General features: G+C 42.3%; 1 protein-coding gene across 1 annotated transcript in view; it reads right to left on the bottom strand.

Moving 5' to 3' along the window:
• TRHDE (thyrotropin releasing hormone degrading enzyme) overlaps positions 1-24,915 on the bottom strand; it is a 267,123-nt gene that overhangs the window by 23,594 nt on the left and 218,614 nt on the right. Inside the window, exons 10-12 of the mRNA XM_056846509.1 lie at positions 15,257-15,345; positions 6,294-6,427; positions 6,144-6,199 (exon numbers count right to left, since the gene is read on the bottom strand). Of these exons, the coding sequence (XP_056702487.1) occupies positions 6,144-6,199; positions 6,294-6,427; positions 15,257-15,345 (279 nt within the window). The remainder of the gene's footprint in view (positions 1-6,143; positions 6,200-6,293; positions 6,428-15,256; positions 15,346-24,915) is intronic.

The raw sequence follows: 24,915 nt of genomic DNA, 5'->3' as shown, positions 1-24,915 counted from the left end.
AGTCAGGGAAACAGCATTTCGTAAAAACAAAGAGCATTTTAGGAGTTGTATGTTGTTTACCCACAAATAAAGAATTAATGTTCGGTTACCATGATTAATGATCCAGAAGAATAGAGTATGTTGCACCTGAATCGAAGAAGTCAGTTTCCCATTTCCTAAATTAGTACTGGACTGGTCAAGTCTCATAATGAAGCAGTATTTACCAATAAGCATGTAATAATGAATGATCATTTTTAAAATGCTGAAAGCTTTCTGAACAAATATAAGCGAGCTAGGTATCAGGTGATGTGTCTTGGCCTGCTTCCAATCATTCCTCACAGATTAGACTCAAAGTGTTGTTGTTGGAAACCAGTTATCTTCAGTGTGGGAGTTTTCCTGTGGGGTTCCACAGGGCAAAATCTTATCCCCCATTTTATTCAACCACTGTGTAATGAAAATATCATGAGAAATCATTCATAGCTTTGGAACTGGATGTCATCAATAAACACTTAGCTCTGCATCTCTCTATTCAGTAGAGATCTTCAGCCACTGACTGACTGTTGTGGTGAAACAACTAGAAGTGAACAAATTGAAAGTGAACCCAGACAAGATGGGAAGCCTGAGGAGGAGGAGAGTTGGTTTTTAATACCCCAATTTTCTCTACCTTAAGGAGTCTCAAACTGGATTACAATCACCTTCCCTTCCCCTCCCCACAACAGACACCTTGTGTGGTAGGTGGGGCTGAGAGAGTTTGGAGAGAACTGTGACTAGTCCAAGGTAACTCAACAGACTTCAAGTGGCGGAGTGGGGAATCAAACCTGGTAATCCAGATTAGAGTCTGCCACTCTTAACCACTACACCAAACTGGCTCATCATGTTTCCCACTTTCCCACTTTGATGGGGTTGAGCTGACCCTTGGTTAAGAGCCTAGGTTCATACTGCTGGAGAAGCAAGTTAAAAAATTTTGCCATCAAGTCACAGCTGACTTATGGTGACCTTGTGGTGTTTTCAAGGCAAGAGACATTCAGAGGTGGTTTAACATTGCCTGTCTCTGTGTTGCTACCCTCGACCTCCGTGGTGGTTTCCCATCCAAATACTAACCAGGGCCTAACCTGGCCCATGAACGCACTAGCCACTTACCTCGCAAGTTACACGCATCCAGTACGCAAGTATCTAAAACGCCTTTAAATTCCTGTTCCCACCGCGCCTCCTTTCTCCGCTGCATTTGATAATCCCCAGACCGGCACGCTCCCAAGCGTGCCCAGTCGGCATCCAAGCAAGGACAGCGATTGGTCAGAGTTACTAAGGGAGGCGGGGGGAGTGCGGGGATTGGCTGGCAGCAGGAAGTGGGCTGGCAGCAGGAAGTGGGTTTAATACTCATTGCATGTTCCCACTTTAAGGCTCGGGAGGTGGAAGACGTTTTATTTTTTTAATTCGACTAATAAGCGGATGCGCTTAACGTGGAGGAATTGTGTTCTGGAGACGTCCTCGGAATCCTTCAGGTGAGATGAAGTGGGAACATGCAAGGAAAGCCCGCAGGCGGAGCTGCAAATGGTAAGTGCGGACATGGCCCAGCTTAGCTTTTTGAGATCTGATAAGATCAGGCTAGCCTGAGCTATCCTATCCAGGTCAGGGCAAGCAAGTTAAATCAGCTCAAAAAATGCTTTTTACCAACTTAATTTAGCTCAGCTGATCTGGCCACAGTGACATTGAGATTAGACAACTGTAATACTCTCTATATAGGTCTCATCTAAAAACCTACTTGGAGACTACAGTTGATGTAGAATGGTGCATCACACTTGTTATCAGGAGCTAGATGGAGCATGCATATCACAACCATTCTTCAGTCACTCCATTGGCTGCCCATCAATTACCGAGCTCAACACAAGGTATTGCCTGTCCCATACAAAGCTCTTCATGGACTTGGACCCTCATCTATGCAAGACTGTCTCCCCACCTGTGTCCTGCTGTGACAAATTCACTCATCTGAGCAGGGCCTTCTGCGGGTGACACCCTGCAGATAGGCAAGATCAATAACTGCCCATACATGTGCCTTCTCTGTAGTGGCCTCCACCCTGTGAAATGACCTGCCTGGGGAAATCAGGAAGGCTCCCATGTTTCTGGAATTTTACAATGTAAAACAGAATTGTTCAGGAGGGCATTTTTATAAAAGAAATCGGGCCACATTGTAACAGATTGGCCCAGCAAAATGCACTGTGTTTCTATTGATGTAATACCATATTCTGAATCAACATGTAATACCTATGCTTTGTTCAGACTACGGCTCTGTTTAAATTTCTATGATTTCTAATCCATTTACATTGCTTTTTACTGATTACATTGATTTACATTGTGTAATCTGCAAAATGTGAAATAAATTCAGTAGCTTTTTGCTCATATTGACAGTGACACAGGCATGTATGTGTAACCTCCTGTAGGACAAATACAACAAATCAAGTGGCATTACTTCTCAAATTATTGCTGTAGTTCTGAACTAAAATTTCTACAACTTATCTCTAAGAACCTATAAGCAATCCTGGGAAATATTGCTTATTCATGCCTTGTTCTTTACATTCCTACCTAAAAGTCTATTCAGCAATTTGCCAAATCAGAGGCAAAACTGTTAGAAACTAAACTCTGGTCTGCTCTGGTAGGCAAGAGAGACAAAGTAATAACTGGGTGGGAAAGATGCACATGACTAAAACATACATACACCTTCTTGAACCACATTGGACAGGATAATGGAAAACAACAGCCCCAGACTTACCCATGGGGGTGAGTTTGCAGCCATGGGGCCAGGTGCAAGCTGAGGAAGGCTGCCCTGGTGGCTCTAAGTTGGTAGCATGGAGCCAGGGTGGGTGGGTTGGGGGTCCTTGTGCAGCCTGGTCGGTCAAGTTACTTCTCCAGCAGGCTGTCCGAAAGGGGAAGCCGGAGTTCCAGGAAAATTGGAACTTGTAGCAGTAGGCTGGCCCATGCCCCTTTCCCATTTGGCTGGGCCGCTGCATCACTAACCCCCTCAGTCATTTCTGACTCTCCCATCCATTCTTCCTTTGTGTTAAGTTTTGTTATGAATTGGGTTCTGCTCACATTGTCAATTGTTTATCTGCCTTTGTCACAGCTCTGGTTGGTGGTTTGGGCACTGGGACAGATCCCTTTGGGTGGGAGGCTGTGCCTGCATGCTCACCTATCCCATTCTGGACACTCCCTTAAGGGGTCTGGGGGGTGGAGCCACTCAGTAGCATGGCCTGCTCCAGGGCTGCCGGATGGCTATCACCACCAGGTGGCTAGGGAAACATGCTTGTGCCCATGTAGGGCCCCAGGTTTGTGCCCATGTGGGGCCCCAGGTTTGCACTCTGTGCCCCCCAGCAGGCTGGCTGGGGGACAGGGTTCAGTGGGTGGCAGGTGGGTCACCCGATGCTGTATCTGCCCCCATGCTGTACCATTGCTCCTTCGACTGTTTTCTCCCAGTCTGGTGTAAATTTGGTTTGCTCCTTCCTCACCTTTGCTCCCTTTCTTGCCCTGGGATGGTGCGAAGGGATCAAACTAGATCTCTGACTGGATCTCTATTAATATTCACAAAAAGGTGCTACTGTATGCTACTAAGGGCCCAATGGTTGTTAAACCCTATGCTGGCATAAATCAGAGAAATGGAGGCAGCAAGCCCATGTCAGCACAACATTATGCTAGTGCAGAACTGGGTGATGTCAGAGGCATGTGGTAGGTTGTACAGGGCTGAGTCTGCTTCTGAAGCCCTGACTGCACCCTTCGCACTAGCGCAGAATTATGCCACTAAAAACCCTGGCTAATGCACAATAATAAGGTAATAAATTAATCAAAATGTTTTGGCACAAAAAGGTTTATTCCTCAAGAGGATTCTGCACTCTTGCAGGAAAAGAAACACATTTAAAATATATAAAAAATGAAGGAGGGGAGAACAATGTTATAAGTTGCTTTGGATTCCTATTAGGGATAAAAGTAGGATGTAAATAATAAAGCAAAAATAAAACAAGAATCCTAATTAAATTCTCGATACATAAAAAAGAAACTCGGTAAAATCTAGTACTGCACTGTGGTCCTTGTGACATTAGAAGTATCTTTCATATTTGATCTTGTATAAAGTTCCACATGTCACAAGGACCACAGTGCAGTACTGTCTCAAATCTGCCTGATTTTGTGCTGAATTACAAACAAAATGTTTGATGTAATCCAATGTCTACTATTCATCATACAAATATCTAATGAATAGCATCTTTGTTTGTCCCATGTTCAATGATTTCCCAGGGTATCAGTCAAAGATACTTTTTTATTTAATTAGTAAGATTTTTTGTGATACATGTGTCTTAGATGCCTCAAAACAAAAATCAAGTTAACATCATCTGTCTTGAGGTACACCCACAGTGCCAACAATGAATGAACATATTTTACATCTACCATTATGTTTATGTTGGGGGCATCTCTACAAAAACTCCTCACATAGCACTCCGCACCAAAAAGGGCTGTTTGAATACTATAGATTATGGAAGCATTTTTACACAGAACTGAGTTGCTTAGAGCAACATTTCTCCAAAATGTGAGCAACCACAGTCCCTGTATTCCCTCTGACTACACGCTGAATTTTAAATGGAAATTAAAGACATTTAACCTGGAAGTGGTGAGGGGAGTCCTCTTGCTAGAAATCTTCAGGCAGCACTGAATTTTATTTACCAGGGCTTTTAATGGTGTATAAAAAAGGTAAAGGTAAAGGTAAAGGTCCCCTGTGCAAGCACTGGGTCATTCCTGACCCATGGGGTGACGTCACATCCCGACATTTCCAAGGCAGACTTTGTTTGCGGGGGTGGTTTGCCAGTGCCTTCCCCAGTCATCTTCCCTTAATGGTGTATAGACTACAGGTATTTCATGTGGGGGAAGAGTTTATTGGAGGTTTCAATCCGCATGTTCTGAACTGTACTGTTTAAAATTGTAATCTGTAAACTGCCTTGAAGACAACTGTAAACCAAATGTGACACAGAAGGGATCAGAGTTCACTGGAAAAGTATGTGTGTATGGGGGGGGGGAGCGGCAAGCAGGTGGCTCTGAGGCCTGGGATGAAGAGATAAGGACTGGGATCCAGAGAAAGGTAGGAGAACATGATGCTGTGATAGAGCAGAAAATCTGGAAGTGCTGGAGAGCCAGCATGGTGTGGTGGTTAAGAGTGGCAGACTCTAATCTGGAGAACCGGGTTTGATTCTCCACTCCTCCACATGAAGCCAGCTGGGTGAACTTGAGCTAGTCACAGCTCTCTCAGAATTCACTCAGCCCCACCTACCTCACAAGGTGTCTGTTGTGGGGAGGGGAAGGGAAGGAAAAGTGATTCTAAGCTGCTTTGAGACTCCTTAAAGGTAGAGAAAAGTGGGGTATAAAACCAACTCTTCTTCTTCAATGCTGGAGTGGTAGATCTAAAAACAAGCTTTAAAAAAAGCTGTTTACCTGCCTCCTTCTCAAGGCCTTTCTAGTTAATGGCGCATCTGCTCCAATCTCTACCCTTCCTTGCCTTTGAGGGTATGTACAGTGCATTATTTCCTTTCCCCTTTTACCTTTTTCCCTTGGGATTAAGAAGTTTTCAAGTGCCCATGGAGCAGATTATGAAGCTAGTTGAGTGCATGACACCAATATTTTAGTAGCCACCAAGTTTCACAAATAATAATGCACCACCTTCTAAAATTATTCTACAGTTCCTCAATTTTTTACTTTGTATACTAATATGTGCAACGTGCACAGACACAAACACAAACAATTCTGCTTTTGATATGTTGCAGAACAATATCAAATATGTCAACAACTGAAAATGTTTCTAAAGCTTGAAATAAACAATATACTACTGAGGAATAATTTGATAAGAAATACTGTTCGTTACTAAAATGGGAACAGATAGTTAACCTCCAAAGTACTAAACTGACTTTAAAGGAAAATTAATCAAGCGTCTACACTCAGAAATACCCTATAACTTTTATTGACAAGAACAGAGAACGTGCTGCAGACAGTGTTCATGCTCCTCATCAGAGAAAGAAAACGCAAGATGGATTTTAATATAGTTTACACAAAGTGTGGACAAAGACACAATGTAAGCAAACATATGAATGCTGCAGAAATGTGTCTTAGACTAGATTGTCTACAGAAAAACATACCTGGCTAAATTGAACGCATCATCGATCAAACCTGCACGATTACTGACAGAGATTACCTATGTGGGCCAAGGAGAAAAATGGAACAATTTAAGTTGATAAGAACAGCAGATAGTTCAACAAATGTCAGACAATGTGATGACTTCAGCTTACCTTATGGTTCCTCATTAGTTGGTCAATTAACATTTTCCAATTTCTAACATCATAATTAACCCTAAAATAGCCAGTTTGATTGATGTTCCCCAGCATCCAGCTCCTCTCATCGAGAGAAGCAATCCTGTGATGCTCTGCAGAAAAAACACAGGGAAAAAGAGACCGCAAATTATTGCTTCAAAGGGCTTTGATATTGTAAAATATAATTGTACTTAATGTATGATTTCCACACAATTTCCTTTATCACATAGAAACAGTTTTAACTGAACTGTGCTTATGTATGTTTTAAAAGTATTGCAAATAAAAGAATGTACTCTTTAAGAAAGACAATTAATATCTTGGTGCTAGCATACAATCCAATTATAATATATCAGCTAAACATGAGGGACTTAAAAAATTCTCTTCCCCAGTTTACAGTGAAAATGTTGATAACATTTGAATGACAAGAGTATATTTTGTTAGAAAATCATAGTTATCATGGACACTCTTGATAAAATCTGTAGTTCAGTGTTAGCCCCCACACGCATACACACATCAACAAGTTTCTCCACAAACTGATCTTCAAAATAAGGTAGCTGGATTTAATTCATCTTTGGCTCAATTACATCATTAACCTCCAATGTGATAAACACATTAGAAGATAAATCTCTACCTCATTAGTTTCATATGGTGAATATTGTTTTATGAATGTGTCCCCCAAATGGTGACAGCCAATGTTTATCACATCAGGGAGCCTGTTAGTTGTCACTATTTTCCACCAAGGTGGTAAATACTAACTGGTGCCATGTAGAGATCATTCATACGGAGCGTTGAACATTAAACAGATAAGGCAAAATGATCTCATAATGATTATTTCATCTAAAGTGAACACGAAATGGAACCTTTGTCACCGCAACAGGCAGGACAATGCTTGCCTCATTCTGATTATTCTGCTTTGTGGACCAGTCTTAGGCCACGGACAATATGTGCAACATAAGAAGAAGAACGTACAGGATCATACACAAAATACAGTACTATTTATTTAGCAGGCCTTCATAGGTGAAGCCTAAAGTCCATCCAGACTCATATAGGGAGAGGCAGCTGATCAAATATGCAAGTCCTGGACCATAAAGGGGTTTAAAGGTCAAAACCAGCACCCTGGATTCAGGGTGGAAACAAAGGGGTATTCTTCACGGACATTTGCTGCTGTTTCGATGCTGATTTGCATCGGAGTCAAATTTTGGTTATTCACTGCAGATCCGTGGTTTCCCCTCCTTAGCAAAATAAGCCGGGTTAAAAGAGAGGCAATTCAAACCACTTTTGAAACGATCTTTCCTGTGAACACATGTTTTCTTGCGCGGATGCCCATGAAAAAATGTTTGCTTTGCTCCCAGGGACGTCTCCTTTCTCCTCCCCCAAGAACGGTGATTGGCTGGGGGAGTTTTGCGCTCGGACAAGAATACCGCCCCTTTGCCTGCCTGCCTGCCTAGAATCCTGGCACTTCTCTCCCTCCGTCCCCGCACGCCTTCCCCGCCCCTCGCCCAGGATGGGTCTTGGAGCTGGGCCCACACCTCCAAGCCCAGGGGGACGTTGGACGGACGGCTCCAGGGGGAGACTGGCGGGGCCACACCATGTGCTCCTCGCGCGCTGGGGGTGGTGGTGGTGGCAGCTCAGTCTAAGGCAGTGGGGGGGATCTTCAAGAGAAGGAGCTGTTGGCCCTTCTGCCCCAAAGGGGAGGGGGGATTTTTGAGAAATCAAATGGGGAAAATGTGCATCCTGAGAGCGGAAAACCCAAGTCAAAACTCCCTCCCATCACTTTTCTGAAGAGGGGCGGCCAGCCTCCTCTTATCTCCCTCCTCTCTCTCGATGCACTGTGGCCGGATCATGGCCAGTGCGCAATCCAGGGGCCTTCTTTCCTCTCCCCCCCTCGCCATGCACACTGGCTGGATCGGGGCTGGCACGCAAGCTAGGAGCCCTTCTGTCTCTCACGATGCACTGTGGCCGGATCATGGCCAGTGCGCAATCCAGGGGCCTTCTTTCCTCTCCCCACCTCGCCATGCACACTGGCTGGATTGGGGCTGGCACGCAAGCTAGGAGCCCTCCTGTCTCTCACGATGAAATATGGCCGGGTCATGGCCAGCGCGCAATCCAGGGGCCTTTCCTCTCCCCCCATCGCCATGCACACTGGCTGGATCGGGGCTGGCATGCAAGCTAGGAGCCCTCCTGTCTCTCACGATGCAATGTGGCCGGATCATGGCCAGCGCGCAATCCAGGGGCCTTCTTTCCTCTCCCCCCCTCGCCATGCACACTGGCTGGATCGGGGCTGGCACGCAAGCTAGGAGCCCTCCTGTCTTTCACGATGCAATGTGGCCGGATCATGGCCAGTGCGCAAACCAGCGGCCTTTCCTCTCCCCCCCTCACCATGCACACTGGCTGGATCGGGGCTGGCACGCAAGCTAGGAGCCCTCCTGTCTTTCACGATGCAATGGGGCTGGATCATGGCCAGCGCGCAATCCAGCGGCCTTTCCTCTCCCCCCCTCACCATGCACACTGGCTGGATCGGGGCTGGCATGCAAGCTAGGAGCCCTCCTGTCTTTCACGATGCAATGTGGCTGGATCATGGCCAGCGCGCAATCCAGGGGCCTTCTTTTCTCTCCCCCCACCCCCCATTCCCACTTTCAGCTAAACACTTCTCTGGGCACATGGATTCCCTGCCCCCCCCCCCCAATCCTGTCTATCATTAAAGGGCAATGGGTTCCACACCTATAGAAAATAGAGGGAAGCTTTCAGGAAAGCGCTGCCTCCCCCCCCCCCCCAATTTGGAATCTGACTGTTCCCAAAGCAGAACAGAGCAAGGGTGGAAGAAAAATGGAGGAGACCAGAGGGACTGGTGCTTGTTTTTTTGCGCTGGGGCTGGTGAACCGCACAAGGTATTCTGTTGGGCGGAGTTGGGGCGGAGCTGGGGGCAGGCATAAACAATGAGCCTGTTGGAAGGGGAGGGCTCCTGCAAAAGGGACAGACCAAACAGTTGTCAAATACAGCGTGCTTTGTTCCCATGAAAAACCAAAACTACAGATAATTGGTGGGGATAAATCGCGGCCATGAAAAAAACATTTAAATCGTGTTTTTCTTTAGTCCATGGCAAAACAAAAGCAAAATCTACCATGAAGAATGCCCCAAACTGTTAACTAATGCAATTGATTAAATATTTCTGTAATATGAGTAGTCCAACTGACTCCCATCATCAGACATGCTGCTGCACTCTGGACCAGTTGTAGTTTTCCAGTAGTCTTCAAGGATGCCCCCACGTATAGCACATTGCACAAATCTCTTGAGGTTACAGTAGCATGTATCAGTGTGGCCAGATAAACTGTATCCAAAAATAGGTGAACAGAAAATTCCACCAGGCTGGGGCTCATATAGAAACTTAAGCACCGTGTAACATAAAAATATACTTACTATCCTTACTCACACATTGGCATAACTAAAACAGCACAATTTACAGCATACTTAAAAAAACCCACAGAAATAACACAATGTTTGCCACAGTTCTGGCTTTTTGAAAATAGAAAACATTTTTTAAAAGTATTTATTTTCATTTTTGAAAAGCAAACCATTAGAATAATTCAGCATTTGCATGTTTAACACTTGAAGTAAATTTTAATATGATGGGGAAAAGTCTACAGATTATTCTCTGCATTCCATCTAATATTCTTCTATGCACTGTACAGGCCAATGTGAAAATTCAGAGTGAAATGTAGCTGTTAATATGATATCAGTATGTAACTGCAAGACATCTGTGATAAATACATTAGGCACCCTTTTCTGCCACTATTAAAGCAAAGACTGGATGCTCAGTGCAATCATGAGGGCCACTGCAGTGGCGGTGAGCAGCTGCCAACACAAAAGCAGCGCCACTGGCTATGAATATTCTTCAGGGGAAAATAACAGCACATGCCCCTCCACAAGGCACAGATGGCACAGCAAGCACACCGGAGTCCACAGCAACCCCAGCAAAACCCACCAATCACACTTCGACAGACGATGATGCTTCGTGAGTGGCACACAGAGGTGCAGCCAAGCACCACCCACCAATCTAGCCACTGCCCTAGCTGCCACCCCAACTACAGACAGGGTAGTTGCTGGGTCTTCCCACCAACAAGGTGGGAAGACCCAGCAACACAGCAAACCCCACAGAGACCTCCCCACCCATAGGGATGGGCATCCGTGTGGTGAACGGGAAGCCCACCTCTTTCCTGGAAAGGGCCTGATTGGCAGCAAACGTGCTGCCCACAAACAACCCTGCTCTGAGACATATCCCCTTCCCCTGAAAAAGTAAAAACCGAAAGAAAAGACACAAACCTATAGTCCCCATACACTGGCTGGAACTATGTCAACTGTTGCAGGTCTTTTACCATACATAAACTTAATTTGATTTAGTCCCCACACATAAGACCAGCATCCTAACCACTGGGCCAAGAGAGAAGGTTCAAAGTAGGAATTCCAGCAGGCATTAGGCACTCCACTGCAGCCCTGACACAACCAGCAGCCACATGGGATAGCATGGCCAGGACTCCTGGTTAAATCCCCTCATGGGGAGAGGAGAGAAGAAGGCACAAACAGCAAAAGGGGAAATGGGATGGCCTAGCTGATGGACCACCCTGGAGAGCCACTATTTTGGCAGGAAAGCTGCTTCTCAACCTCTCTATGCTGTACCCGTGACTGTCTGCACTGACAAGCTGCATGCCTTATCAGATGCCAGCAGTACTGTGGGGGAATGTGGGACCCAGAGACCACCCCCTCATGGTAAAGCAGCCATACACCCACTCGGACCACCACCAGTTCATTCCTCACACAAGCTGCACACAGCAGCAAATAGAACATGGGTGTGGGAAGGAGGTGGGGTCAGCCTTCAAGATGCCACTGGACCCCTGCAATGCTTTGCAGCTTAACAAAACAGAAGTCCAGTGACACCACGAAGTCCAACAATAATGATCTTAGCCTGGGCATCCCTGAGTCCAAGCCCACACCCTCTCAGATGTGTGAAGGGGCAGCCCTAAGAAGTCACTCTTGGGGGGGGTAGGAGTTGGGACAGTTAGGAGCACAGAGCTGGTCTCATCCAATCACATCCAAACAGAAAGGGGCAGAATTGTAGTACACCCCAAACTTTACTTAACAGAAAATCATGAAACCATCTCCCTCTGTCCAGTGCGGCACCTGTGCCTTTGCAAACTGCTGCCCAGGGGCATGAGTTGTGCCTAGAACAGCTTTCATGAGAGTGAGGCAGACCTGCTGGAGCGAAAGCTGCCTGAGGCAGGATGCTTCAGGAGAGACATTGGAACTGGTGACTGAGCAGAGTAGCAAGAACTTTATTGGTCATTCTCTCAAGTTCCCTGTTGAATCACCACCACACTGATGCGAAACGGAAACACATGCAGTGATGGCAAACAGCTCAAACTCTGTGCTGGCCACAGCCATTCCTGTGAGGTCCCAACAGGGTCTGCAGTCCCACCCCCATGGGGGGTGCTCCATTTGCCAGGGAACCCCCGCACACTGTAGCCATCCAAATGACACCTACCAATCCCAAGAAGCGCTCAGCAACTTCTCCATGTGCTGCTGCTGCATACGGCCCAGATCCTACAAGGCAATGGATCTCATAGCTGTTTGGCCAGCTGATCGACAGAGCACAGTGGGGCAGCTTCCAGGCACTCCAAATGCCAGTTGTGCCCTGTCCCCCATCTGGGGGGAGGGGGCACCTTGGCAAAAGAAGGTGCTAAGAGCCCAGTATGGGGTTGCCAGTATCCCTGCCTCCCCATTACAGGCAGCGCTCCTGGGTACACTTCCCTGGGATTATACCCCATTACATAACATAGGTCAGAGGTCTCCAATGTGGTGCCCATGGGTGCCATGGTGCACTTTTCTTGGCACCCATCAAGTGTTTTTTAGAAAGTTAGATGGGGACATTCCTGGATTGGGGCAGTTTAAGGAGTTTACTAATTCCTGCCAACCCCCTGAGCCCACTTCTTTCCCTGCAATCAAAAATGACAGCTTCAAATACCTATTTTATAGGTATCTCATTGTTTTAAAAAGTCTTTCTGTTATCATGGTTTCCAGTGAATTTTATTTACAATCGCAACCCCTTGTTATTATTTTTCAGTTAAGGGCATAGTTATTTTGACCTTTTCCTACAAAGAAGAGCAGGAATCTTTTCATGCTACTTTAGTTGAAACAAGTAGGCGTTTTTGTAAAGGGTGGCTGATGAAGGCTCTTCACGAAGTTCTATATAATTTACTAGATTTTTATGTTTGAACCTTCTGATTCCAGTGTTTCTTTTGGCAGACCTAGATTTCTTTTCCACATGCTTGTCTGCCTTGGTTACATCACAGAAATCATGGGAAAATTCTCCACATCAAAAAATATGTCATGAAGTGCCATGGTATTTACAAAACAGTTAAGCTCCCTTTATGTAAAAGCTATATTTGTTATATGCATAAAATCCTTGATAACAGAAATATCTAATCTTGGTGTTCAATATCCTTGATGGTTGTAGGGTATTGAACTCAAGCTCATTTTTTTTCATGCAAAAACCTAAATTCTAGAATACAAACACACACAACTCTGTCACTTTCTAGAAGAGATAAAAGTACTCCATTATGGACACATTCTATAGGTACCATTATCATCAAGTGAAAAGCTATTATTTGGGATATATTGTACTGCAGTTGTTACTGTTATACTTCATAATAACTGACTTTCCACCAATTGTGGTAGAGGAACTAACCTGTAAGATTCAGATTGAAATCAAGCTCTCCCCTAGTTGTGCAGCTGTTTTATTGTTTTTTTTTTCCAGTTTTGACAATACAACCCTCACCAGCTTATGTACTAAAATACCAAATTGCCTTTTATCCCGGTAACATTTTGAATGTTAGAAATCCAGTACATAGTTATGTGTGTCTGCATCCCACTGAAATCAAGCATAATTGTGCAGTGGATTGGATCCTGAATTTGGCAAATCATTTGTGCTGTTGGCTAAGAAATATTTTAAAGGAATACCTATTTAACAATGTATTCAATTATATTAGATTTTATATGAGTTTCTAAATACAATAAATAAAAAATAATAATAACGACATCCAATGATATCTGGATGCAGCCTACATCAACATTTCCAAATTTTGCAAGTAGGGTTCCACCATCGTCACCATAGATATCTATAGTGCCATTCGTAGCTGTGAAGAAGGGAAATTGTACACACATTGGGTTTTCTTCAAACACAACAATATAAGGGAGAGTAATTCCTGAAGAACTTCCTCTTGCCTGTACCTGTTAAGCACAGGAACACTTTTTTTAGTAAGGACCCAGCATTCTTACTAGGAAGATAAAACTGTTTATCTAAATATCATCCTGAAATGAAGATCAATCTTCTTCTCAACACTTCTCCTGTCTCCTAGCAAATAATCTCCAAATATTTACTACTTCGCTATAGACGTCCTGCTGGATTTCTTAAACATTACTAGCCTGGATTATTCACTATATTCATGCACACACACTTGCCCATGCTCATGAAAAACACCACATTAAACAGCATCCAAAGCTACTGTTGGGTTTTATTTTGTTCATTGTTAAGACAACATGATGTGGACACTACCCAGCCTCCACATTCCTGCTCCCAAACTAAACCTATCTTGATCGTTATGCTTATTCATGAGTAAATAATCCTTCAATAAATTATCTTTTTTACAATTTAGTAACTCTCAATATAACATCTTAGAATCACATACAGTAGTAGATCATTGAATGCTCCAAATTTAACTATCAGCTTGTTTTTTTATACTGCCAGTGAGCTTGAGGACTGTGAATGTGAAAGATATATGGGTTAGGTAAAGGAGGGCATTTGTGCACACTGCAATAGACTGACTATTACAACAGGGCTGGCAGCTTTGTGATATAATGGCTTTATAATCTGACCCAACTACCCTTAGTCAAAACCCATTCCTTACACTAGAAAGTTGGGATTCTTTGATTTGACGGGTAAAAGAGAGGTTACAATTCATATATAAACTTCTAGGGTGCTAGGCTCCAGGATACCATTAGCACTTAATGGCCTGTTAAAGAGCAAAAGCAAAAGACAGCGTGTCACACAGGCTTGATGATTGCTTCCTTCCAGGTAACCTCATGCAGGAAGAAAAGTTTTATAAGTTCTGGATTCAACAACATTGGTTCAATTTCCCTTTCTACAAGCTATCAGTTCTTCTGTAGCTGTGTCATTCAAACTTTCTTCTCTGTTGTGCCCTAACGCTTGTTTTACAAGGTTAGTAGCAAAAATGAGGAAAAACTGCTAGCTTTGTACCATTTGCAAAATGGGATTTCTGTTAGCTTCAGAATTACACAAAAGCATTTGAATCTCATTGCTTTCAAACTGATTGTTGCTACCACACTGTCAGAACTAAAAGGATGGTGAAAGCAAAAGATAGCTATCAGAAGAATATGATCTTCTCAAAGCCCAGAATTATGAATTTGCCAATGCCTGTTTATGCTATCAACAAAAGTACTTTAAGGAAGAGTCAGAATTTTTCTTTAATCTTCTTTTCTATAATCTTCTTGAACAAATAATGAGTTAGAAAGAGAAAATACCTGAACTTTAAACTATTTTATAGAATAGATTAAATACATTTATTACAGCAAAGTTAAGGTATTTTGTCTTGACATTAAGTGAAATGAGTTGCTTTAAATAATATGGTATGCAAGGCCAAACATAAAAGTTTACATGTTTCAGATTACCTTGGTGTTCTAGAAATTTTTATTGTATTCCTTAACTTTCGTTAAAATTAATAACACTTTTTTATTTCTCTTCCTTCCTATTTCTAAGCAGAAATAGGTTTTAGCATCAGTAACCAATGTCCTAAGCTCAGTTGTGAAGAAACACTTCAGGAAAACACAAGAATGCTTTAAAAGATTCCACTGCGAGCAAAGTTTATTTTTACCTGATTTGTTAGACACCCATATAATTGCCTCTGATGAGATGTGGCTCGTATTTCCTACTGCAATTGTTAATGGAATCTGCCACAAGTAGCTGCAAGACAAAGGAGGGGGATCTAAGAACAAAAATACTGAACTGATTCTTCTCACTTAACAACAATCAGGGATTACATCAAAGGATCAAACCATTTCAACTGCAGTGCAAAGATTTTGATTTACCAGGTTGCTTTCATTTTAAAATGCTTTTGCTATTGGCAACAAAGCAATGAGTAAGTCATTCATCTTTCAGAGAAGATACCAAATGTATTTTTAACATACTATCATTACAAAGTACTTTCTAGTAAAATAAAATAAACAGAGCAACTACTTCAACAGAGAGAACAGCATAACTAAAATTAATTTAAAGAGTAGAAGGTCTCAAATGAACATCTGCTTTGGTTGAACTGACAATATACATTTCTGGTAATGTCATTTTTAAGTATCTTTTTAAAGGTTTCTGACAATAAAATTCCATCCTCCATTGCTTACTACTTTGTATAATTATTCATATCTCTGTAAATCAAGTGTAAAATGCTACAAGTTTATATCCATTTTACACACATGAACTGTTCTAGAAAAATCAAGCTCCAATATGCTAATGGTACACAAATGGAACCCACAAAACTTGTATAATCATTTGCAACAAGAGTTCCTTTAAATGGAATGCACTTTTTAAGGTTTGTGATGATTCCCACAGGATAAATGGAGGACTTCGCCCTCTAATCAAAAGATTTTAAAAATCTAGTCACAGCAATACTTCTTCTTTTAAAAAGTCCTGTTTTTCTTTTCTTTTTTAAAGGAACCGCACCCACAGCAATTTTGCAGTTGATATATTCAGAGCCCTAGAAATGGCGCTCTGTAAGAACATGGTTCTCATACATTAGGCTGTACACTGATTATAAACAGTACTGTTTAATATACAGACTTAACTGTGCAAACATAAGAATGCCCATTAGACCCATCTGCAGAGTCACCACTTACGATTTCTAAAGAGCTGGGGATGGTAGAAGAGCTTTCAAAAAGTATGGGGCAAGATAGACAACGAGGTTCACAGGTCCATTTTCTGCTATATTCCAAAATCAGCATATTTAAGATAATTTATTGTGCTTATTTTCAACTTTTAACATACATACTGTATATGCTACAAAGACTCATTTAGTTATTAAAAATTGAATAAGTGTGTAGACCTAGTGCAATGGACAGAGATAACTGGGCTTTCTAAGGAATAAATACATTTGTCTGAAATGTGTGTTTGTGCGTGTGTGTATGACTGACTGCGCTGCCTTCTTTAAATGGTGCACCTCTCCATCTTGCCCATTAGACCTGCTCCTTTCTTGCCTCAGCTACCTCAGTCATACACATATAAACCACCAACCACATACCTGCAGTTTACCCAGCCAGATGCTCACACTCTAAATGCATACATGACTTAATGAAATAAACAGATATAATTAGGAGGCAATTCAATAAAATGGGATATGACATTGTCGAGCAACAATATATAACCATAAAATACTTCTTCCCCCCACATCCAAAAGCAGGAAATTTGGACTTGCACAATTCTTTGTATGAGAAATCACCCACAAGTGTTACTGTATTTCAAGCTGTTTCAGCTCTGGTTCAGATTTCTGCTTGTTTTCTGATTTCTGCAATCCAAACTCTACTGCACCACTTTATTGGATGTCCTGTACTGTTGACTGTATTTGACTTACGCTATGGAATCTACCTTCAGTCTCAGTGAGAAAGGGGGAGAGGTATAAATAATGTAAATAAATAAATAAAATATAGAACTCTGGATTGCGTAAGATATATGAAGCTAGAACTATATATCTTCAAGCAAACAAGAGTTTCACAGCCCTATGTTCATCTTATAATCATCAATAGCATCTGCAAGGGAGAATCAATGGGAAGAAGGTCATATTTGAGCTTTCCCCATAAAAGTCCAATACTAGAAATAAGACACAGAATTAATCCATACTGGGGGAGTAGAAGTCTGTCCATATAGGGAAATCTACATGGGAGAACCAGCAAACCCAGGATGAAGCAAAGACCCTCCCTGGCTACTAACTGTTTTTCTCCTACAAATACAAGTTTAAATCTGCCCTGAATCATGAAAATTAGTAATGAATTTTTGACTATCACTTAACTAGTAAAGCTAAGAGGAAACAGATTAACCCTGCTGTAGGGAAATGTTCTCAATACTAGTTTAAGTCTTTGGCTTTGTCGGTTTAAAATTACACACATGCACTCTTCTTCCCCATCCATCCCAGAAATGATAATGGTGGGAGTCACAGAAAGAATCAATGCCATTAAGGTTATTGAAAGGATTATTAGAAATAGCTTACTAGTTAGCATAATTAGATACAATGCAGTAAAAAAGAAGACACTTTCACATCGTTACAGCAGGCTTTTTACTATGGTTGTAATTCAGAACACAGTTAAATTTCATTGATTTTGTTGGACTGCAGCCCATCTTATTATTTTGAGATCAAGTGTAATCTAATTCATTTTAAGGTGTGCCAAGTTGTGTGATAAAATACATAACACTGTCATACATTTACATTCTAAGTAAATGGTGCTTTTGGAAAGTAACGTTTATAATGACAACAGGGTAGGGCTGTCGATTCGGTTCATCCCGAACCGAAAAACAGCCGAATTTCCCCCGATTCGGCGGTTTTTTGGTTCAGGAGCAACCGAACTCAAAAAAGGTGGGAAACGGGGGAGCCGAATTCGCCGACTTCGGGGGTTCAGCGAATAAATTCGGCAGATTCGGGGTTCTCCCCGCGCGCCTTCAGGGGGCTCCCCTGAAGGCGTGCGGGGGGCCCTTTAAACAGATCTACGCCTATGTCATGGCCCAGGCTTCAACAGGTGAAACATCATCAGAGGAAGAGCCTGAGCAGGGAGAAATAACAGGCATTGCACCTCAGACAGCTGAGAATGCAGGGCAGGGCGAAGGACAACAGGTAGGAGTAAACACCAGCCCTGCTGAGGAGTTGGAAGTAAACACAGAATCACCTCCTTCGGCACAACCAGATGCAGCTGTAACTCCACAGAAGCAGGACACACCCAGCTCACCTGAAGCCACTCAACAACAGCACAGGCAAAGAGGAAGAATGGAGTTGCAAAGTAAAAGGAGAAGTGCGCGTTGACAACCCACCGCCCGCCTTCCCGGGACTCCCAGGAAGAGGGGCGGGGGGTCTTTAAACCCCTCTGCGCTGCCTGCGCAGACAGCACAGAGGGGCTTGACAACCCTCCACACGCCTTCCCGGGACTCCGGGAAGAGGGGTGGGGGGGTCTTTAAACCCCTCTGCCTCCCCGCGCCTTCACGGGGCTTCCAGGAAGGCGCGCGGGGGACCCTTTAAACAGATCTGCGCCTTCCAGCTGTTAAGCACAGATCTGTTTAAAGAGCCCCCCGCGCGCCTTCCTGGAAACCCCGTGAAGGCCCGTGGGGGGCCGAATTTTCCCCCGAACTCCGGATCTCGCCCGAATTTTGGGGATCTGAAGCGGGGGAGTTTGGACTTCGGCACGGCCTGAATTTAAAAGGGACGAATTTTGCCGAAGCCTAACTTTCCCAAAAAAAAAAATTTCAACAGCCCTACAACAGGGTTTAACAACATGGATGCAGTCATATTTGATACTTTCACAACCTTACATCCAGACTACAAACATAAAGTGGAAAATATGCCAGCAATGTTTTAAATTTTATGCCAGTTTATACATGCATCTATAAGAGTGTTAGCCTCAACTTTTATTCTATAAACAATTTTAATATAATGTATTAGTTGTAGAAGAAAAGTGGATATTGGTTCAAAGCTAGCATTATTAAATTATTAAAGCCAGAATTATTAAACAAGTTTTTCTGAGGAATAATTAGAATTGAAAGGGTCAATAGGCACAAAGACAAATGTGTGTGCTATTACTAGGTTTACCAGGCCACAGTTTGGAACCCCTAGTTGCAGTTGGGGGAGCAGGGACGGGCACAACAGCATCATGATGGTACACGACATCACTTCTGGAGAAAACTAGAAGTGACATCATAAAGTCAAGGATGTTCTAGGATTCAGGAAAACTCTATCATTTTCACTGGAAGTTATGTTGAGTGCTGGCACAATGCCACACCCTGCATATTTGCCTCCATTTTTCTCCCTCTAGCCTTTCAGGTACTGGTGAGCAAGAACAGGGATTGCTGGGAGGTCACCCACCATAGAAGGAGACCTGCAACGCTAGCTAGTAGGCATGTATTTGGGCTTCTAAAGTGCATCTGACAAAGTCCTTTATCTAAGACTCCTGAGTAAACTTGGTCATGGGTTAAGAGGATGAATTCTTTTCTTTAAAAGAGGAAGCAGAGGGTGGTAAGTAATAGTTTTCACAATAGAGGGAAATAATGTCACCCCAAGGATCTGTGAATGGTGCTATTTAATCTATTCACACATTATCCGAATTATTTACAGTGGTAATTTACAATAAGGCTCTAAGAACTGCAAAAAGATCTTTACAAACTGGGTAAATGGCTAATGATGGACATTAATTTTAGTTTAAGTAAGTGTAAAGTGAAACAAGAAACCAGCAGAGGTGAGAGAATAAAGAGCTTTTACTTTATTATCCCAAGTCGTAGAATCACAGAATCATAGAGTTGGAAGGGGCCATACAGGCCATCTAGTCCAACCCCCTGCTTAATGCAGGATCAGCCTACAGCATACCTGACAAGTACTTATCCAGCCTTTGCTTAAAGACGGCCAGTGAAGAGGAATCACCACCTCCCTAGGTAGCTGATTCCACTGTCAAACAACGCTTACTGTAAAAAAAAAAAAAACACCTAATAGCTAGCCGGTACCTTTCCGCCTGCAATTTAAACCCATTATTGCGACTCCTATCCTCTGCTGCCAACAGGAACAGCTCCCTGTCCTCTAAGTGACAGCCCTTCAAATACTTAAAGAGAGCAATCATGTTCCTTCTCAACCTCCTCTTCTCCAGACTAAACATTCCCACCTCCCTCGGCCTTTCCTGATAGGGCTTGGTCTCCAGTTCCCTGATCATCCACAGCAGGCCCTGATACCATAGTGCAAGGTTACAAAAGAATGTGAATTCTCCTGTGGCAGTGATTGAACAAATATCCTCTATAACCATAGGGGGAGGAATGATGCCATTTATCTATACATGTGTAAGGTTTGTGGATGTTAACTATATTAGAACTATAGATGGATACAGAAGTTTCAAATTCTGTAAAGCAAAGTGGCTAGAAGCTGAATGATAAAGGTAACACCTGATCATCTGCAATCATAAATATAAGTGATGCTTCTGAGCAATTATTTTGCATTAGTGAAGAGGCTCAAAAACAGACTTTTGTGATTATACAAATAACAATCAGTAAGTACAGATATGAAGGCAAAATGGAAAAATTCAGAAAAAAATGAGTCCCCCTTTTTATGAGTGAAGAGCTTTTAAAAAAATCTGGGCATGCAGTGGTCACATACAGTTCTTAAATCCAAGATGTATCTCTGCACTTCATGTTTTTGAGGAGAGTATGCAGGACTTTCATTGCTTTTCAACTTGCATATTTTTGCCCTGACTTGTGGTTGCCCCTTGTGTTTGACCTTTTCATTTCTCCATATAACTAACATTTCATTTCTTCATATAACTATGAATTTCAGCATTAAAATTTTGAAAATACACTGTATATTATATATGATTCCGTCATTTAATATCAATTACAAGCATACAACGCTTTATTGGGCTTCACTTTACTGTGCTTTGCAGATACTGCATTTTTTACAGTTTGAAGGTGTGTGGCAATCCTGCATTGAGCAAGTCTATCGGTGCCATTTTCTCAGCAGCATGTGCTTACTCTGTGCCACAATTTTAGCAATAAAATATTTTAATTAAGGTATGCACTTTGTTTTGTAGGCATAATGCTATTGCATACTTAATTGACTACAGTATCGTGTAAACATAACTTTTATATGCTGAAGCTGAACCCAGAGAAGACAGAGGAGGTGCTGGTTGAGAAGACTGATGTTTTAGAGGCACTGCATCCACTTGCAGTGAATTGTATGTGAATTCTCCTGTGGCAGTGATTGAACAAAATCAAAAAAATCGTGTGACTCACTTTATTGTGATATTTGCTTTATTGCGGTGGTCTAGAACCAAACCTGCAGTATCTCTGAGGTATGCCTGTACCTTGAAGGTTAAAATTTAAAACTGATCCAAGACCCCTATTTAGTTTTCCTTTCTGAATCTTGAAATTCTTCATAAAACAATTCTATTGTTATTGATTAAAACAAGGCAATTGTATTAATAATGCTCTTCCTTTTCAGGCTATCCTAGAATTCTGTGCCACTGACTTCATTATAAGCATTAAAGTGGTTATAATAAATAGGCATTGGTAATTTCTTTAGCTATATCTTCAGTTGTGCTCTAATGAGCAGAAAATGAGGAAGGAAATGACTCTGAAGTATGAAAAAGGGAGGATATGAACAATAGTGTATCTTCAGTGAAAAACAAATCCAAAGTGATAGATGAGAAAAGACTGAGGAGAGTAATTTAATTAAAATAACCAAAAAACCAACCAAGCAACAATTCATGTGCACATCTTCTATGCAAGTTGCAGATGCAATTTTAATGTGCATTTCTATCCATGTTGTTTTTCCATCCCCTTTTGATCTGACCACATTTTTTGAAGGGAATATTGATTAACACCTGGGAATACCACTTATTACATGTGATCAGTTGCCCAAACTACTGCTCGGTCAGGGACAGAGTGGGATATGTGAAATGCTCAGCAGTTAGTTATTGTGTTCTAATGCAAATAACACTTTTGTTAAATTGGAAATTCCAGCCTTTTAAAGTGTTAGCATTTTTTAAATATTTTCCATTGTTGGGACTTCCCATGAAGAGATCTGATTGTTTAGTATAAGTTGAAGAACATTCAACTATACATATGGAATGCCACAGGGTTCTAAAACATTTATATGAGGCCATTGATTAAATTTATCAGGAGCTTTGAGGCTGGGTAATCTCAATATGCAGATGACATCCAGTTCTATATTTTTATTATCCAAGCCCGCAGATGTATCTGCCCTGGTTCTGAACCAATGCTTTGAGGTGGTAGCTAAGGCAGAAAAGCTGAAGCTGAACCCAGAGAAGACAGAGGTGGTGCTGGTTGAGAAGACTGATGTTTTAGAGGCACTGCATCCACTTGCAGTGAATTGTATGTGAATTCTCCTGTGGCAGTGATTGAACAAATACCCTCTATAACCAAAGGGGGAGGAATGATGGCATTTATCTATATTTGTAAATATATTTGTAAAGTTTCTTGATGTTAACTATATGAGAACTATAGATAGATAACAGAAGTTTCAAATTCTGTAAAGCAAAGTGGCTAGAAGCATGGTAAAGGTTAACACCTGACCAACTGCAATCATAAATATAGGTGATGCTTCTGGGCAATTATTTTGCATGAGTGAAAAGGCTCAAAAACAGACTTTTGTGAGGGTACAAATAACCATCAACTGTGACAGATAAAAAAGCCCCCCCCCCAATGGAAAAAAAATACGGACCACTTCTGGTCCAAATAAGGGATACTCAACCTGTAATGTTAACAAGGGGTTTGCTGATATTCTAGCATTAAGTACATTCTAAATTGCCAACCAGGATTGAGAAGAGATTGAGACCAAGACTGAAAAATAAATGGGGGGAATTAGAAGAGGGGGAGAGTAATGAAGGCATATTATGAAAGGATATAATTGCAAAATTGCTTGTAGAAAAGTAAAGCATTTATAAACTTAAATTCCATAAATACATCAAATATTGCAATTTTATCTGCTGAGGTATAAATTATGTATTTTGTGTTGTTAAAGCAATAAAATTAGCTTAGGTTTGACAGAAAAATAAGGTGTCCCCCCCCCCCCGCATGACTTTAAAATTTCTGGAAATGTTAAGTCTCTGTCAGTAAGTGGCAATTGCATTCTTGAATATGTTGGGGAATATGTTAATTCCTTTACATGGCTGCATCCACAGACTGCTGTACACAGAACAGTTATCATGTCTGAACCAGCTCTATGTTGAACATAATTGAAAAGGAGTAAGATAAACAAATGACTATGCGGTGGAACCTTATGTTTATAAGACTCTACAAGGAAACTGCTAGATACTAGAGTATAGGCAGTGGCTAAAAGGATTGGGAAAATAGTTAATTTGGTAAATTCGCGGGAATTTCAGGGATCCTACTTCACATATCAAAGCAAATGACAACACGGACTTAACAGAAAAGTTAAGTGGAAAAGTTCAGGGAAAAGTTCAGGGTTTTCTCATATTTTTCACCTTTCCCCTCCTTACAGTGCAATCCTAAATACAGTTACACTCTTTAAGCCTGTTTACTTCAGTGAACTTAGAAGGGTGTAACTCTACTTAGAATTGCAGTGCTATTTCCCTTGTTTTATCTTTTGTGATTTTTAGATTGTGAGCCTGAGGGCAGAGATATATTTAATTGTATTTTTGTACACCATCTAGAATACATCAGATACTTTTTAATTAGTTATAATTATGTCAATTTTAAAAGCTATATAGGAAAATTTTTATTGCCGGCCCAGTGTCAAAGAAGGAAAGGGAAGCAGTGAGGTAAACAAACCACAGACACATTGATGGAGTTGAAATGGCCACAATTTTGTTGGTCACAGATGTCAGAGTCTTAGTGCAGCATACAGCAGTGGATCCAGGAATCAGCCAACCCCCCTGCCAGCCAATGGACATCCAACACCCCAGCCCGCCAGCTGGGGGATACCGTGGGATAGCTGGATGTGGGATTTCACATCAGCATAAGCCACTGCATGGTTTCCCCTGACACTTGAAATAGAGGGTGTCCTGACAACCCCCGAGTGGGGTGTATCCCCTGCAAGCCCTTACCCTCCAAAATCCTTTAAGGGGATCACCAAAGGTGAAGGGAATGGTCACATAGGCTGTGTCTCCCCACAAAATGGATCCATGCCAATGCTGATACCTTCAGAACACAGTTGTGACAATGCAAGCAACAAAAGAAAATGAACATTACACTCCATGCAAGAGACAACAATCCGTCAAAGAAATAAACCCAAATACATTGAAGATGGGGGTGGGGATGGGGAAAAACAAAAGCCAATTGTGGCCAGTGGTGTGGGAGGGCCTTCTTTTATTTTGGCTGGGTTGACCAGAGGGAAGGCTCTCTCCTGAGGTCTGCCGGCTGGCCAGAGCCGGCCTCCTAGCCAAGCCAGGCCAGTGTCTGATTGGCCAGCTGGGAAGGTGAGGCACTGAGGGCTCATGCTGTCATGGAGGCCCTCAGAAATGTGGCCCATTGCACATCATCTGTCTCTCCACCCCCTCACAGGCCTGCAAACAGGGATCTTGCTTATCTAAGCACAGTAAAAGTTACATTATCCAGCAGTGTTGTGAAAGGGGGTTGCCAGGTAAGTAAATATTCCAGTTACTCAAGCTTATTGCTTTGCTCTGCCCCATACCCAGAGGAATCCACAGCAACCAAAACACATCATTTTTAGACCACCATGGCTACAGCCCCTCTGCCTGGCAGAACTCTTCCTCTTCTCCCTGAGCCATGGAGCTATCCTGTACACTAGACAAACAAGTGGGGCAGCTG

The sequence above is a fragment of the Euleptes europaea genome, chromosome 3 (assembly GCF_029931775.1).
Source record: "Euleptes europaea isolate rEulEur1 chromosome 3, rEulEur1.hap1, whole genome shotgun sequence".
Taxonomy (NCBI): Eukaryota; Metazoa; Chordata; class Lepidosauria; order Squamata; family Sphaerodactylidae; genus Euleptes; species Euleptes europaea.
This window is presented reverse-complemented; position numbering and strand designations above follow the sequence as displayed.